At 44.7% G+C, this 17,963-nt stretch overlaps 1 protein-coding gene across 1 annotated transcript in view; it reads right to left on the bottom strand.

Annotated features, from left to right (window-relative positions):
- The window catches only part of LOC122394360 (leukocyte tyrosine kinase receptor-like), an 89,639-nt gene extending 76,245 nt beyond the window's left edge, over positions 1-13,394 (bottom strand). The window contains exon 1 of the mRNA XM_043391194.1: positions 13,098-13,394. Within this exon, the coding sequence (XP_043247129.1) occupies positions 13,098-13,317 (220 nt within the window). The 5' untranslated portion in view covers positions 13,318-13,394. The remainder of the gene's footprint in view (positions 1-13,097) is intronic.
- Positions 13,395-17,963: the final 4,569 nt, after the last annotated feature.

Here is a 17,963-nt window from a genome sequence, read left to right as displayed (position 1 = left end):
TGAGCATTATTAGAAGAAAAAAAAATGTTACGGTATACGGGAAATATGCGTGGAACGCCTCAGCGGAGCCTCTCATCCTCTACATAGCTGAGGCATGACATCGTTCCGTAAATATTCCGTAACTATGCTCTAGGTTATTCTTATTTCGTCTACACTCACGTTTTCGTCTACGGTCAGTTCAATCGGCCAGCCTAGGTCACAACGTCCCTGGCCGTTCCCGTTTTCAAATATATGCCCCAGTTGGACGAGGGTTCGATGAAACATGGATGTCATGCATGCAATACGAGTGTGCGGCCACGTTGCTCACCGAGGTTCAGCTGAGTGTCTACGACTCGCATTATTATATGGTGAAGCAGGGTATGAAAGAGGGTCAAAGTCAGGCAATTGCAGTCAATGCAATGACAGGTCATGCAATCGCAACAGAGTGTTGAAGGTCCTAGTGCAACAAGAAGTCGTTCACGTAATGCCGTTGTATTATAAAATCATGCTAGGCAAGGAAAAAGGCTAAAAGAGCGCCTCAATGGTAAAGTTGTGTTTATACAAATGTACGCGAACGATAAACACTTTTCTGCCAATGGTCGACGGTGTGATTGTCAATGAACGGTAGCCGTGCAAACCCAACACATACCTACATATAAAAAATTGGCATCACGAGCTGCCCAATCTCGTTGATGCAGCTCAGTTACATTGCGCCGTTGTTGGACGCCCGCCTTCCCAGACCAATGTGACGCGCCCCCGGTTTGGCAGCTAACTCCAACTGGCACTGACTGGGCCCGATCCGACCCTCTATCACGTCGCGTCCGTGCCGCCGGCCGACTGTCGGTCCGATTTATCCCGCGGCCCGTCGATGGTGTTGCTAAACTAATGTGCAGCCAGGCGTCAACCGGCGGACTGATCCTGGAGCCCGGCCAAGCCACTCCCACAGGGCTTCTATCAACAGCGGCAGCTCTTCCGACGCACGCCGCACCGCTCAAAGCGACTATTCATAACAGTGTGTCTGTCGTCTAGACACAAAGGTGCTCGAAATAACACACCTGTTAGGATGGCTTTATGTTCGGAGACTGGCACCCAGTGGTAAAGCGCATAAGCATTTTGCTCTGTTACTATTGTAGTCGGCCCTGCAACGAACTGCTTTCTGACTGAGGTTGCACGATGTCTTATGATAAATGAAGCGAATGGTGCACCGAACGCCATTTAAGTGTATGCCGGGCAAAGGACAAGTGTGCATGTTGGCACTGAAACAAAAGGATGCTAGTAGAATTCATTAGTATTTTGCAGAGCCGTGTCAACCAGTTAGACATGCAGCTTGTGATCCTCTGGACAAACCAAGGCGAGAAGCTCCATTTTTAAAATGTTTAAATATGTGTTAAGAAAACAATTTAAATGTCAGGCAACTCTTGTTGCATTTGCCATATTGGGAATATTAAAAGATCAAATCCTATATGGCTTTGGAAAAAATCCTCTTCCCAATCTTCCTGGAATCTAATTTCAGCAATTGATGTTGCACAAAGCTTACACCATCTGTAACCTACAATGGAGGATTCAATTCAGGGATTCCGATATTGACACAAACGATGTGGCCCTGCAGCGCAGGATATTGGTTTCCTTGTGATTTCCCGGAACAACGTGCAGCTAGAACTGAAACAAAGGACCCACAATCCCTTCGGTGCTGGAAGCAGCAATAATAAGCCTAAACAAACCACCAGCATATAATCGAATAAACTGAAACAATTCAAAATAGAGTGGCTGATCGAATATTCAAGCAACATAAGATTGATTGACACAACACAATGGAATTGCAATAGAACTTCTCGAGCTGGAGTTCGTACTGCTCATAATTGCATGCAGCAAACGTAAGAGTACGGCCATGGATGAGATAATAATGGATTGGTGTCTTCGCAGTTTTTGGCGACATTGAGCTCAGGCCTGCCATCTAGCGGGAGAATTGTCGTAAGTTAGGAGCAAGCCGAGTGAACGCCGCTGATTAGCATTGTGACACACGGGAGTGTGGTGTAGTAGCAGGCTTGTTGTGCAATTTTTCAAAAGGTTATTTCTTTATATATCAGTAAAAGCGAAGAAATTAATAGATTTATGTGCAGGGTCAGTAATAAGATGAGCAGTTCCATGTTATTTCCTCATTAAATCGTGAAACAGGGAGTTATTGGAGACTTCGCCAGCACGTGTCGTTTTCGCTATTGTTCACATGAGTCTTTACTTGGCCTAAATCAAACAAATTGTCCGATCAAAGAACAAAACGAACGTAAGTACTATCTATAAGTCTAATGAAAACTTAAACGGAATTGCTAACGTCATTGCCGCTCAATATGTCATTCAAGACGCTCTATGAAAAGGACCCAACCGGTGGTGCGTATTCGATGAAATTTCAGTAACTTTGGCTTCAACTCCGATTCCGGTATCCAAATATCGACTCCGACTTCTCTGGGCAGAACTGTCCATTCACACAGACTCCGACTCTGACTCCGACTCTGCAGCCCTGGTAAGTCTGTGGAAAGATGACTTTTCGGTGACGTTCGACTCATACTCGGGCTACAGCTTTTAAAAATCAACCGACTCCGATTCGGAACAGAACCGCTGGCTCTGACTACAACTTCGCAGCCCTGGCCCAAGATAGCCGCCTAAAACAACTTTTATGTGTGATCTTCTTCGTACATTGTTAATGTTATTTTAAACAAGGGGTGGAAAAGGGAGACGAAGCCTTCGCAAACAAGGATATCCTGTTGCGAATCAATCAGCTGCTGGAAAAGAAAGGCATAAACACCACGCATCTCATTTCATCGTTTTCCTAACAGCTCTGCACCAATGTAAGCACTGATCAATGCAGTGCGAGCATCGATGAGACATTTGTGTACCAAGTTTGAGTGTTATCCGCCCAGCCGTTCTTGAGATATGGAAGCGGCACCCCGCACGTGCGCACTTGCAGTAGCATCCCCATAGTGACACATGGAAATGCATTGGCCACTGGGTGCCTAACTATTGACGAAGTTTTACTGTAATTGGCCCAGCCATTGCGGAGTTCCTTTATGTGGAACAATTTCGACACCCCTAAGTTGGCACGTGACACGTGCCGTAACATTAACTAAGATGAAGAAAATCGGGTGAAATTCGGAGAAGAAGGAATAAGCCTACCAAATATGTAAGTGACATATTGTCAAACTGCTGTACCATTGTGAGTAAATGACCATATAAAAGGTCGTACAAGCCGATGGGACTGGGCGTTTCAATACACACCGTCTTACGCATTTTATTTTCGTTATTACATAAAGGCTGCTTGACGTTTTTGGCTTTCAAGCATTTAAGACGTTTTTTGTCGCCTCAGGTCCAGTAAGATTACTTCCAACTCGTGGGAATATACACTTCAAGCCAACTAACACACCACGTCACCCACGTGTGTCATAATGCTGAGAGATGGCGTTCACTCGGCTTGCTCCTAACTTACGATAATTCTCTCGCTAGATGGCAGGCCTGATCCCAATGTCGCGGATCCCAATGTTAATTTCCACGAGACACCAATCCAGTGTTATATCATCCATGGTACGGCCAAAGGCATTTTGGCAGGTACAAATCCAGCAGTGCACAATATGATGAAATATCAAAATGATTGAGTAAATATATTCATGCACAGTCTTCTCATCTATAGAAGCCTGTTATTCATGGAATGTACAACACTGCATATCACTGAATAGCACATGTGCATGAACTGGGGAAGCGCTTAAGCTGAAAAAAGAAGAACGGTTATCTATAATCCCTTTTTTTATCAAATAATTTCAAAGAATGACTATCGACTATAACTAGCTCCACTCCTGCGTCCTGGCAAACAGCATGTGTGCAGCTACTCCTTATTTGTGCCGCATGGTAGCACAGTTCATAATGACAGGAGCCGTGTCACCACTCGCCAGTAAAGTGACTGGTGTTACCAGTGCAGTGATATCACCAGTACAGTCAGTAAGGAATGCGGTCAGCTCACCAACGCAGCCAGTGATGTCGCTAGTGTATTCAGTAAAATGACACCAGTGCATCTCAGCTCGGTACACTCAGTATGTAGTATCATCAGTGTAGGTGGTGCTGTCAGCAGCAGACATGGGCACGGATCCCAGACAACCAATCACGAAAATCGAGATGGCCATTAGATTGACGGTCTTCAAGCATGAAATTATGGTGGAAAACATGGCTAATAGAAGCCTCTCAGTGAACCAACTATTTTGCATTCCTTCAGAGCTAACAGTTCAGAGAAAATCCCTCAAGATCCATCTCGGATCCATGGCTCGCGATCATGGATCCGAGATGGATCTTGAGGGATTTTCTCAAAACTCTAAGCTCTGAGGGATTGCAAAATAGCTGGTTTGTTGAGAGGCATCTGTTAGCCATGTTTTCCACAATAATTACACGCTTAAAGACCACTAATCTAGTGGTCATCTCGATTTTCGTCTTTGGTCGCCTGGGATCCATGCCCATGTCTGGTCAGCAGTGCAGTAAGCATGAAGTGTCATCAGTGCAGTAAGTTAAGTCATCAGTGCAGTCAGTAGTGTCAGCAGTACAGTCAGTAAAGCCACTAGTACACTCAGTAGTGTCAGCAGTGCAGTCAGTAGTGTCAGCAGTACAGTCAGTAAAGCCACTAGTGCACTCAGTAGTGTCAGCAGTGCAGTCAGTAGTGTCAGCAGTACAGTCAGTAAAGCCACTAGTACACTCAGTAGTGTCAGCAGTGCAGTCAGTAGTGTCAGCAGTACAGTCAGTAAAGCCACTAGCACACTCAGTAGTGTCAGCAGTGCAGTCAGTAAAGTGACTAGTATACACTCAGTGGTGCCAGCAGTGCAGTCGGTAGCCGCACGTGTCAGTGAAGCGGCTGCGATCGATGCAGGTCTACTCTCCGCTCGGCCCGGCCCGGTATAGGCTGCAGGCGGTCCTGCGCTGCACGACCCGGCGCGGCGCTCGGCGGTGACCGGTCGCCCGGCCGGACGGCGGACGCCGCTGATGACAGGTCACGGGTCATCGCGGCCGACAGACCCTCCTCAGGTCAGCGAGCGGAACGGGCCGGCGCCAGATGACACACACCGACCATTAGAACATCAATGATCACCCGCGGTCAGAAAAAAAACGCGACCAAAAAAGGTGCTCGAATCCATGTGTAGCAATCCCAAAAGTTGTTGATTGCTCAATTGATGTTTCCTATGATTGTTGCAAAAAAAAAAAACATTCCAGGTTTAGATGTCAAACGATGCAGGGTATCAGTCGATGCAAATCACACACTTCACAAAAACGAGACATAAAACATCATTCGTGTTGGTTCGGTCGTCTTCCTACAGAACGATACTTAGTTTAAACGCAGATGATCGGTCATTGATGGTCGGTTTCGCTTCAAATATGTGCAAAGATTCTAAAATTCGTAAATTGAAGTTTGAGCGTTTTTGATCTATGATTTTGAAATCGTCTATACTGAAGGGGGTGTCACATGCCAAAGAATGATCCCGTACAGACGATGCTACTGGACTGGATAAGAGTTCGCCCGTTCTGTGTGACCTACCCTTGTGTTGACAAACTCTGCTGTGGAGCCTAACATAGGTAGAACCTATGTAAGATCCTTCACACGAAGGACAACTGAACTTATAAACTACAGCAGATCGACACATTTTAGGGATAGAGTCCTTGAACTTGAACAGAGATCCAATAGTGAAGTTGTTTCTGAGAATGAATCGCGGGCTTAGATATGGGTAGTACTTTTGTAGGAGAGCGCTTATTTCATTTTTGAGCTTAATTGAGCGTTTTCCGAAAAACGGCAAAGTGAAAAAGCTTTCGAGTTTTTCAACCTGTGGTTGATTTGTGATAGTAATGAACCTTCTGTTAAGAAACTTGGCAATGGCGGCATCTACCAACGACCTTGGGTAACCGTTATCCAAGAAAAAACCTTTCAGGGATCTTAGCTCTAGATCGAAGAGCTTGTAGCTCGAGCATAAGCGGTAGGCGCGATAAATAAAGGCGTCTGGGTCCTCGCCAGGTATCCTATATGCAGGGTTGTATACGACTCAATCAATAGCAATCAATTCAATCACGACAAATTTGGGAAACCAATCAAATCAATCAAGTCAGAGCAGTTTTCGGGAATTGATTCAATCGACTCAAACGCGACAATGAAAGGAATCAATCAACTCAATCAAACGACTCAAACCAAGACATACATTAGGTTTTTTGCCCCACCAACTTGGAAAAGTGTCCATAGCAGTCAGGTGTACCTACCTACCTACCTACCTACCTTCCTACCTACAGAAGAAACAAAAATATTCTCATTTAATATTATAAATTGCCATGACATTCAAATTTTCTATGTAATAAGGAAGGATACCTAGTGATGGACAGGTGGATCATGATATTGAGGTTCAATGGGTAGAATTGGAGCAGAAGTTTCATTTAATGGGTGCAAAATGACCCAGTATAGTTGACTCGCCCCTTAACCCAAATCACCACCTTTCACCTAAAAGTTGTCAATTTAATTTTGGCCATATTTCAACTCCATTTACACTAAATATCAAATATTGCAGTTAAAAGTTGGCTGCTCGGATTTTGGCAGTGTTCGTGATTTGGCCATTTACCCTACACCATGTCTATTTTAATGGATAATATCAAATATGCATCAATAACATATTAGCCATAGGGAAATAGAAATAAATATCTTACATGGGATGTTGTCAGATTGGGAAGGAAGAGATTTGAAGTATTTAGCGGTCCACGATTCTGGACGTGAATGTCAATGTTAGGTACCTATGTGAAGAATTCAAAACATTTTATTGCAATACAATTTGTTAAAAGGAAATGGAGAGGACAGGGACTCTGGGAAAACGGCACGGCGCGACTGCGAAGTGCGAAACAACGAAAACGTTTGGTTTTGCCAATAAGTCTGCTAAGCTTTTATAAATTCTTATTCTACTTCTTTTGACTTTTTGGTAAGATGACGTCATTGATTATCATGTAGTATGGTAGATCATCATAAAATAAATCGGTTGTACAGCACCAATTTCGTTTTAATTATTATTTCATTTGAAATAAAAACACTTAATAATATTCTGTAAAATATTTTAAGGAAAATGAAATATATTAAATATGTTATGCTTAGGCTCTCAGGAGAAAAGGATCAACAAACGTTCTGCTGCAAATTAAACAATGCAGCAAATTAGCTATTAATTGTACGTAAACGTAATCAGCGAGACGAAAACGGCGCTTTTGTTTCAGTTATTTTTGTAGGGGTTTCAGGTGGGTTTCAGTGTCAGATATTTATAGAGTTCAGTGGGTTGTTTCTGAGGAGATGTGGAGATGTGAATTAATTCTGAGGAGATGTGTATTAATTAATCACACTTTATTAGTAGGTATATAGGGCCTTGCACTTTATCATCTGGATTTAAAAAAAAAAACGTTTCCTGCTGAGTGCAGAAAGGAAGGTAGGTGCATCGCCAGGTTCTATCACCAGGATTGGAGCAGTTATTGCAGTTGAAAGTCAACGTTGGCTGTTCATGTTGTTTAGGCCCTGAGGCCTCTTGCACCAAACAACCTAGCTAGGTAAAATCGAAAAACCGGTTTCAGAATAAGCTAATCTAACGGTGGTAAATTTGTTTGCAATAGCCCAACACATAATCCTACAAGTGCTTGCTAAACTTTGCACGCAAATTGTTACATTTGAGACTTGGACTGGGTATACGATGCAAAATAATCCAAGCATTGGTGCAAGAGGAATTTGGTGCAAGAGGCCTCAGTTCTTTATTTGGCCATCTACCCCATATTGCAGTTGTGATGACAAGCAGTTTTCAGTGTAGTTTTGTGATCTTTGGTGTCATCAATTGGTGTCATTATTTTTCGTCAACTAAAACTTATTTGAACTTTCCATTCAATCGACTCAATCATACGAGTCACTCTAATTTTCGGGAATCAAATCAGTCAACCAGTCGCTAAAGTCAAACGAGTCAGTCAACCAGTCATCTCAAAAAGTCAATCGACTCAATCCAATCAACTCAAAATACGCGTTGAAACAAATCAATCAATTCAATCGACTTGATTGGTATACAACCCTGCCTATATGGTCTACCTAAGATCCACAAACCGAACTTACCTCTTCGTCCCATTTTCAGAGCTTGTGGCACTGCTACTTACGCTCTTGCGAAGTTCTTAGTTCCAATTCTTGCTCCCCTTACTGAGAATGAATTTACCGTTAAAAACAGCTACGAGTTTGTCACGGATTTAAAAACTTTCACATTTTCCGAAGATATGGTTATGGCCAGTTTTGACATTGAAAGTTTGTTTACTAACATACCTGTAGGTGAAACGGTTGACATAGCAATCAACTCTCTCTTCAGCCAGACTGACAGCGTCAGTGGCATCCCTCGGAAACTATTCCGCTCAATGTTAGATTTGTCAGTAACCAACTCGTTTTTCCTTTTCAACGGACAGTTGTACCAACAACTTGACGGCGTAGGGATGGGCCTACCACTTGGCCCTACCTTTGCCAACATTTTCTTATGCTTTCATGAGAAGAATTGGCTTACTACCTGCCCTTCTGAATTTCGTCCTGTCCTGTATAGGAGGTATGTTGATGATTGTTTTCTGGTCTTTCGACACGTCACTCATGTAGAAAAGTTTTTATCCTTCCTTAACGAGCAGCATCCAAAGATTAAGTTCACCAAAGAAGTAGAGTCCAACCAAACGCTACCCTTTTTGGATGTCAAGATAAAACGTATTGGCTCTTCTATTGAGACTTCCGTTTTCCACAAGCCTACCTTTACCGGACTAGGATTGAGCTTCTTTAGTTTCGTCCCATTTTCCATCAAGTGGGTAGTCATCCAGTCATTTATTTATCGCGCCTACCGCTTATGCTCGAGCTACAAGCTCTTCGATCTAGAGCTAAGATCCCTGCAAGGTTTTTTTCTTGGATAACGGTTACCCAAGGTCGTTGGTAGATGCCGCCATTGCCAAGTTTCTTAACAGAAGGTTCATTACTATCACAAATCAACCACAGGTTGAAAAACTCGAAAGCTTTTTCACTTTGCCGTTTTTCGGAAAACGCTCAATTAAGCTCAAAAATGAAATAAACGCTCTCCTACAAAAGTACTACCCATATCTAAGCCCGCGATTCATTCTCAGAAACAACTTCACTATTGGATCTCTGTTCAAGTTCAAGGACTCTATCCCTAAAATGTGTCGATCTGCTGTAGTTTATAAGTTCAGTTGTCCTTCGTGTGAAGGATCTTACATAGATTCTACCTATGTTAGGCTCCAAAGCAGAGTTTGTCAGCACAAGGGTAGGTCACACAGAACGGGCGAACTCTTATCCAGTCCAGTAGCATCGTCTGTACGGGATCATTCTTTGGCATGTGACACCCCCTTCAGTATAGACGATTTCAAAATCATAGATCAAAAACGCTCAAACTTCAATTTACGAATTTTAGAATCTTTGCACATATTTGAAGCGAAACCGACCATCAATGACCGATCATCTGCGTTTAAACTAAGTATCGTTCTGTAGGAAGACGACCGAACCAACACGAATGATGTTTTATGTCTCGTTTTTGTGAAGTGTGTGATTTGCATCGACTGATACCCTGCATCGACTGCTTGTATATTTATGTCAGCATGTAATTGTGTAGATGTCAAACGTTGTCATCAGTGAAGACAGGAAAAAAACCGCAAACCGCCTCTACCGTTGGCTTCAGATACCCAAGTTTGAGTATCTGATGTTCAGCTCTTCCCAGATCTCTTAGATGTTTTAGATGTGTCCCAGGGCTCTTTTAGGGATTAATGTGATAAGGAGCCGTCCTTTGACCACCAGTTACAGTCCTAGTCAGCCGAGGTTCCAGGCTCTCAGCATCTGCTCATATAATGGTATAAATGATTCACAAAATGGCATAAATCGTTTCAAAAACAGCAATTGGGAAGTGCGAATGGAAAACCCAACGAACCTTTCCAGCTTTAGAAAATATCGTTATTAGCTGTGATAATGCGCGTTGTGGGAATATCTCCATTGAAAGTTATCTGTTACTGTAACACTAACTAAAATGAAAATGGACTTCTAGCAAAAATAGCCTTTACACAATTTGCCACAAAGCCTCCAAGCAATGCTATTATACGCCAGATAACGTTCTAAACGCCAGTTTCAACGGCTCATCTATTAGCCTGGGCGGTGCCTCATTTCTGCGGTTTTGGGGGCGAAGGAGTGTCTATGTGATCTCTAACGAACGCATCTCCCCGCCACCCCTTACTTTCGGTAATGTCTGATTCTGTTGTCGCCCCAATGCGTGTCAGCCCCCAGGCCCAGACCATCCATCGTCCAGTCGTGAATGTTTAATGGCACGCTGAGTCGGCCGGCGATTGCGGGCGCTGCGCAGAGTCGGTTCTTGTCAGCGGACCGCCGCACCGACGGCCTGCCTCTGTCGGAACCGACGCTCTCAACCATCACCAACTGGGAATATCCGGCCGGGCGAGCGAATAAAGGAGGCCGGCAGCCGGTGGGAGGCTAGGGGCGGGGAGGGGAAGGTCACCATGGGCGGCGCAATAACGGCCGGGGAACGCCAGAGGCCGGAGATGGGGTGTGGGTGGTGTGGGGAGATGGAGATGACTTGTGATGGGTGGGAGGTGTGGTTTTTGTAGAGCAGTGGTTTAGTGAGTATTGTAGGGCGGGACTTTGTAGAGCAGGGCACTGACCGGGTGGGATTGGTTTTGGTTTGGGAGTAGTTGCTATTAGAGGTGGCAAAATGTGGACCCGGGGACCCGGTCTATGGAACCGGTCTGGACCCGGATGGGTCCAGACCGGGTCCCCCAAAATATTTGGCCGGGTCCAACCGGGTCCTATCATTTCCCTGTGCTATATGGTAAACATTAATATCTTTTATGCTTTGGCAAACATAGTCACAGTTGATGCAGTTTCCAGTTCATAAAACCCAATTCCACTTTTGAATTTTAATATTCCAGCAGATTGGGCTACCTATTCTATAGCATACTGATACTGGTCAGTCTTGCTTCAATTTCTTATCTTGTCACCTACAACAGAATAAACAAGTTCTAAGTGCTAGCAATCCAGAAAACATTTCACCAAAATCCAAATGTTTGTACGGATCACTTCCATTCAGTTTGCTGTACAGCACCTAGCAATATTTTGAGCTGTAGAAATCAAATACCAATAACATATGTAGGTAAGTAGGTATGACTGAAATCCATTTATAAATGGACACAAATCCAATTGAAGCAAGGCTGACCAGTGGCATTCTCACCTGCCTTTTCAAAGACATTGACATACCAAAGTCACTATGCCCACCGGAAATCAGAGTTCATGTTTGATATTCAAATGCATTTCATAACTCAAACAGCTTTGAAATTATTTCTATCACGGCCAGAAGACAACTCATAAAACCAACATGCCCTTGCATAAATCCATAAAGCTAAAAATGAATCCAAGGCATTCTCCAGAAACCGTAGTATTGATCAGATTTTAGCCAACTGGCGCCGCATGGTGGCGCTAGCAGAGCGTATTATACATATAGCGCTCTACTAGCGCCATCATACGGCAGCAGCTGACAAAAAACTGAGTCAATACCAGTGCCCTTCTCCAAGGCCAGTGATTCCGTGTTGATGTGAAAATGGCGCATTTGAGCGTCATATATGCTATACCTTACGCACGCTAATCTACTGCATAAAGATTACAATTTTGGAACACGTTCGGGAAGAAAGTCTCAGAACCCTTGGTATTACTATTTATTCTATGTCTAGGTACTAACAACAAAATGTAGTTTGTTTTCTACGTTAATAAATTGGCACTTAAGTCATGATCGCAACCTCAACTTGCAGTACTGCCATTACGACCTTGCAGTACTTTAACCCCAACAAAATTTTGCAGTGATTTAACGCCTGTTTTGTCATTGCATTGCTATCGTGTCGACATTTCTGGCGAACCTCACACAGTTTTCATGTTTCTATTTTGATTTTGAATGTTTTATCGTTTGGGGCCTTTGATAGTTGATAATATTTGTAAGGACTAATGAATTTAATTCTAAAAACGAATATCTTTTACCAAGAATATTAGAAAAGGTATGTATCAGTATGGTTATCTTGTTCCATGTTGATGTTAGGTTCTTGTTCTGACTCTGGTGAAGGCACTGGTCCATGGATCCCCAGTTCACATCATTTTTAGCAGCTGTAGTAAAAGTGGCTTAGGTTAGCATGAAATTCATTGGTCTACTTACTTCTTATATTCTTAAATATGACCTGAATCTGGTTCCAAAATACAAACTGTGAAGCAAAGTGAAATGACCATGGCATGAGTTTTTTACTTTGCAACACAAGTATGCCCAATTGGAAAGAAACTATTTTCTTTTGCTATACCTACAACTGTACACAATTTTCATAATGAATTTCGGGAACGGGTCCATCTGGTTCCAACGCTGACTTAGACCGGGTCTGACCGGTTCCAGAAATGTGCCAGTCAGACCGGGTCCGGGTCCGAGTCCCAAAATTTTCCAGTTTTGCCACCTCTAGTTGCTATGTCCGTAGGGAGATGATGTGAAAAGTGCTAGCTTTGTAGAGCAACGAAAAAACTGGTGGTTTCGTAAAGCGGGAGATGAGAGGCTGTGCGTTTGCAGAACGGTCTATATAAAGCGGATGTGTTGGTTTTGCATAAAGCGGGAATGCAGATCGTGTGAAGGTGAATTGCACGGGGTGGAGTCTGGCTAGACGATGATTTTGATAAATAAAAACGGGGTTGGATATTATTTCCCATTCCTCTGCTCTTCGTGTAAAGTGAGATAAATGAAGCTGAATCACGCAGATACTCGTAGGAAATGCGCAAGCTGGCTTACGGTGCAAGGCGGCAACATACCTCAAAACCCTGAAATATAGCACTGGCACATTCAATTTCATTCTATAACAATAAAAAAAAAACATTCCGGTTCCCATACCCAAAGTAAACATATACTACACTGTATAACGGGTACCACGCTGTGATGTGGGGAGCACTCCGGCGCGGCCGGTGAGAGGTAAACGATCCGGAGTTCGGCAGACTGCCGGAGGACGCTGCCGGGGGGCCAGACCGACCTCACCGCGCAAACACTCACCGTCCCGGCGGTTATCGGCGTCTCGCAGAGTGGCCGTCATCTGTCCGGCGGGCCGCGAGGTGACCATCTCCTCCGCCTGGCGTCCGGTCACCCTGAGCAGAGTGCTGTTCCATCGCCACACGCACGGCGTATCGTCCTCGAACGTGCACAGCAGACCTGCCGCCGGCGAGCAGAGCACACACGCCGTCAGCCACAGCAGCGCCGCCGCGCCCGCACACATGGTCGCCGCCGCGGGCCCCGCTCGGTCCGACGCGCCGCCCGCCCCGTCGCCGCCGTCGCCGGCGTCGCGCGCGGCCGTCGACTGCGGCGGAGAGCGCCAACGACGCCGGCGCCGCGGCCAGGCGCGCCAATATAGATCGGGCGGCCGACGCGCCGAGAGGAGCCACCTCCCGGCTCTCGGCGGCGCCGCCACAGGGCCAGCGGCGCCGCTCGGTCACGCGTCGACAGCGTGAGAAAATCGTCACGACAGATTGGGCGGCTGGTCCCCATGGGTCACCATAGGGGCCCGACGGGGGAGATGTTGGCGGCGCTCAAGTGGTTTGGTGGTGTCGTATCATTTCTGCATTTGAATTGTTTGTGTCAACGTTTGCAAGAATGCCCAAACGTTGCGCATACTTGCGCAGTAGGCGCAGTGACACTTCGGTGAGCAATTGTCCCTCCTTCGGTTTATAATATGATATAACCATACCTCTATGTATTTTTCGAAGTCAACTCTTTTTTGTGGGTTCATTTAAACTGACGTACCGCTTTCAAATCACCGAATTGAAAATTAACAAACGGTGTTTGGTTTGCCTGGTTTTTGTCGTGTATGTCAGTGTGTGACCTTTTTATCTCGCTTTCCCTGAACTTTTGTTGTGCTGCCAACTGAACAAAATTGTCCAGGTGCTTAACCCGCGCCGGGCCGGGGGGGAGTGGTTGAGCACCCCCCCCCCCCCCCCTGCGGTTTTGCGCAGATATCTCAACAACGGCGGCGCGGAGGGCCGCCGTTTTTGGCACACCTGTTTGTGCATCTTTTCCGCACAGGTTGTTAAAATTTCAGACCCAGGTCGCCTTAGGTCAGGTCACCAGGTCACGCCAAGTGACCTCACCTCAGAAAAAATAAGAATGCTCGTCATAGCTACACCGACTGATTGATTGCCTTCAAACTTTCAGCGATTAATAAGAGCAGCATTATCTATAAAATGTTCATCTCGGAATTTTGATATCAGTGACCTAAGGTCAGGTCAATTTTGCGACCTCTCCATTATGACTCAATGAGAGAAAATTGAAAAGCGTCTGTTTTGCACGAACGCTATTCTAGACACTCTCAAACATCGAGATGTAGGTGAAATTGACACACTGAACCGAAAAATGGCAACTGTGACCCCTCGTTATGTCCCCGAGGTCATCTCAGGTCACGAACAGAATCTAACAGTTTTTCGCTAGTAACTTCTGATAGAGGCGTGCTAGAGCGCTGAAAACGCCTTAGGTGTGTTAGGCTCGACGTTGCGGATCGACTGATATGCAACATGACCTTTTCCGGTAAGGTCATGACCTTGACCTAAGGTCAAATTTTCAAGTTGACCTTTCAAGGTCAAATTATAATTCATTCGACGCGTCTCGACAAGAGGAACACGATGCTGGTTAAAGTCCATGGCTCTTTTGAGTCAAAAGTTATTGCCGAAAAAACGGTTTTCGTAAAAACGGCTATTTTTTTAGTTTTTGCCCTCTGGAGGCTAAATCGTTGACCTGAGGTCAAATCTGAGACCATTACTCAGAAAGGTCTGTAAAAGGGCTATCGAATGCGCTTTTCCGCGGCGCTATAGCTCTATCGGTTCCCGAGATAGCCGTCGGCAGTTTCCAAAATGTTGAAATAGTCAACATTTTTACCTTTGGTGACCTCTGGTGACCTGACCTTTGACCTGACCCAAAAAATGACCGAAGTGTTTTCGTTCTTATTTTAGACGTACTTTCGATTGCCGCTTACCGCGTGCCGCTACGTGGCCCAGGAGCCAAGTTAGAAGAGGTGTGTTCAGACACCCCCCCCCCCGGCCCGGCGCGGAATCTCGGAGCGCCGGCCCGGCGCGGGTTAACCCTAGCCCCGCTTGGGGGGGGCAATTTGCCCCCCCCCTGTGGTTTTTCCTGAATAGCAAGAAAACGGCGACATCAATTTGACACCTTCACACAAAATTTCTAGTCTTAGGTCACCTTAGGTTAGGAGTTATTGAGGTCAAACTGAGGTCATGTTCGAGCGAACATGAGCAAAAAACATGCAATCTTGAAACGCTCACCAAATCTACAGTTACTAAGCAATATCAAAGTTCTTTATATGGTCATGTAGACAAAAAGCGGCGCTACAAAACTTCTATCTCGGATTTTCAATATTTTGGGTTTTGACCAAAAAAAAATCAAAAAAATTGATTTTTTAGAAAAACCAAAAAAAAATCCTTTTTTTATTGCGAAAAAAACCGGAATATATGTGATAGTCCCTGTGCTCTTCTATATACATACCAAATTTTTGATCGACATCTCCTTTTTGGCCAAGTTATAGCGAAAAAACTGTTTAAAATTGATGACATCAAATTTTTGAACTCAATTTTTTAGCAATTCTAGACCACGTAGCGCAAAACAAAGACCACCATTGAACTCCCCGTTACGAGTTGCATCGAATCGATGCCCATTTTATGCAAAAATATCAACTTTGAAATTTGACCTTATTTGACCTGACCTTAACCTGACCCTGACCTGACCTTCACCAGAACATAATCTTAACTGACCTCAAAGGCTGCCTAACCCTAATAATCGTATTTGGCATATAAAATGGACCATAAAACATGCATCACATGATATTATCATATTGTGACCCTCAGTGACCTGAGCTCTGTGACCTGACCTGGTATCAGTGACCTCAAATAGCAAAATACGTGTTTGAAGAACATTTCCCCATCGATGATTTTCATTGAAATGCATTTTACTCGATTTTACAACGCATTTCTTGAAATGTCTGTAAACGGTGAAAATTCGATATTTGACCTGACCTGTGACGTCATCGGTTTGACCTAGGTCAATAAAATTGGGTCACAAGGTAGTTCCCTGATGGGGCTATCCAACACCGTTTGCCGCTTGTCGCTAGGTTGCGTGGTTCTCGAGATCTTAGGGGGGGGGGGGGGCAAATTGGCTCCCCCTCAGCAGGGCGCGTTGCTCGGCAGACCCCAACGGGGTGCGGGTTAAGGTGATTTGTGGAGAAAAAAATCCAGAACGTATGTAATAGTGATGTCAGTTACGGAAAATCGAAATACCGATACCAAACCAAATACCAATCAAAACCGTGGAGAAATACCGAGACCAAACCAACTTGGGAACATGAGGAAAATACCAACTTTTTACCGATTTCTTAGCCTCTTAAGCATTAGCGAGGGTCCATGATACCAACAAATACCAAACACATTAGGATTGAAATACCAAATACCGAGTTGGTATCGGTTTGGTATCGGTATACCAACAAGTTGGTATCCGATTGACATCTCTAGTATGTAAGCGTTCGGTCACCTCTGACTGCAGTCGCTGCTAGTATGACAATCAGTTGGGAATGGGATCTTATGGTGGATCTTATGGTCTGAAATGTTCAAGTCTTTCCTGGATTCCAATTTCGGCAATAAGTCGCAGCGTTAATCCTTCATACTACGTGCGGTCTTAGATTCTAAGCACGGCCACTCCGGTCGACCACAGGCTGCAGCCCACAGGTCACTTTGGATCAGTGAGTGAACCTGTATAATTTTTTTTTTTTGCAAAGAATAAAAAATGTGCTCATCGATCAGTGTATGTTTTACCGTTTCGAAACGAGCCTGAGCTCGTTTCCTATATCGTGCTAAATATTCATCAAGATCAAGGTTTATTGATAAAACAACACCGGGCTGAAAATTGAATTAATTGGATTTTATGACAAATCAGCGAAACCTAGTTTTTATACACGTATTTTGCAGCACCTAATAAATCATGCATGAACATGACGTTACATTTTAGACTGACGCCCTGTCGCGAGCTGACAATGGCGCCCCTCTCAAGGGAAAAAGTCGCCCCCTCGAGCACCATGCCCCCCTTTCGCTGATTTCTGGATACGCCACTGCCTGTGATGAAAAAATAAGACCCCTTCCCCCCCCCCCCCATGGCCGTCCGTGTTATGGAAAAGGCACTGGCCTGGCGAGGGTTAAAATCGGGTACCAGTCGCTGCGTCTCGTAACGGGGAGACCGTCATATATACGATTACGAAACTATACAGACTTCCATCCCTGTGCGGAGTCAGAGCAGCTAGAATATGAATGTTCAAGTTCATTTCCGTAGGACTGTATCTGTCTATCTATGGATAAAACTGTTGATAGCTACATACCTACCTACCAATAACCCGACCCTGCTCTGGAACTTTTGACTTTTGAGTGTATTGCCTCAGCTTAGTGTGCTAGGTACATTGTGTAATATAACACTTTGAATAAAGTGCTGTTTAACCCGGCCGGGCCCGGGGGGTAATCCCAACCACCGCAGCCCGGGGGGGGGGCGTTTTTCGCCCCCCCTGTCTAACTCCGTAAATAAGGGAGCTACGGAAACAAAAGCGATACCAAACGAAAGGTCCTTACGAGACAATTCTAATGCACCTAAAATTTTTGACCTCAGGTCAATTTTCAAGGTCAGAGGTCAAGGTCAAAGGCCAAAACCGGCACATGTGTAGTGATCTCAAAGTAAGCCTTCTAGAGGACGGCAGGCTGCATCAAACCGGCAAAATTGGGTGTCAAACGAAAGAAGAGAATCTGAGGATTCTGCAAATGTGCTCCAAATCAAAGGTCAAGGTCAAGGTCACGCTCAAAATTGACCTCAAACTTGGCACTTTTTCAC

Source organism: Amphibalanus amphitrite, unplaced genomic scaffold (assembly GCF_019059575.1).
Source record: "Amphibalanus amphitrite isolate SeventyFive unplaced genomic scaffold, NRLGWU_Aamphi_draft 000587F_arrow, whole genome shotgun sequence".
NCBI lineage: Eukaryota > Metazoa > Arthropoda > Thecostraca > Balanomorpha > Balanidae > Amphibalanus > Amphibalanus amphitrite.
The sequence above is the reverse complement of the archived record's forward strand: the minus strand, read 5'-3'. Positions and strand labels throughout refer to the sequence as shown.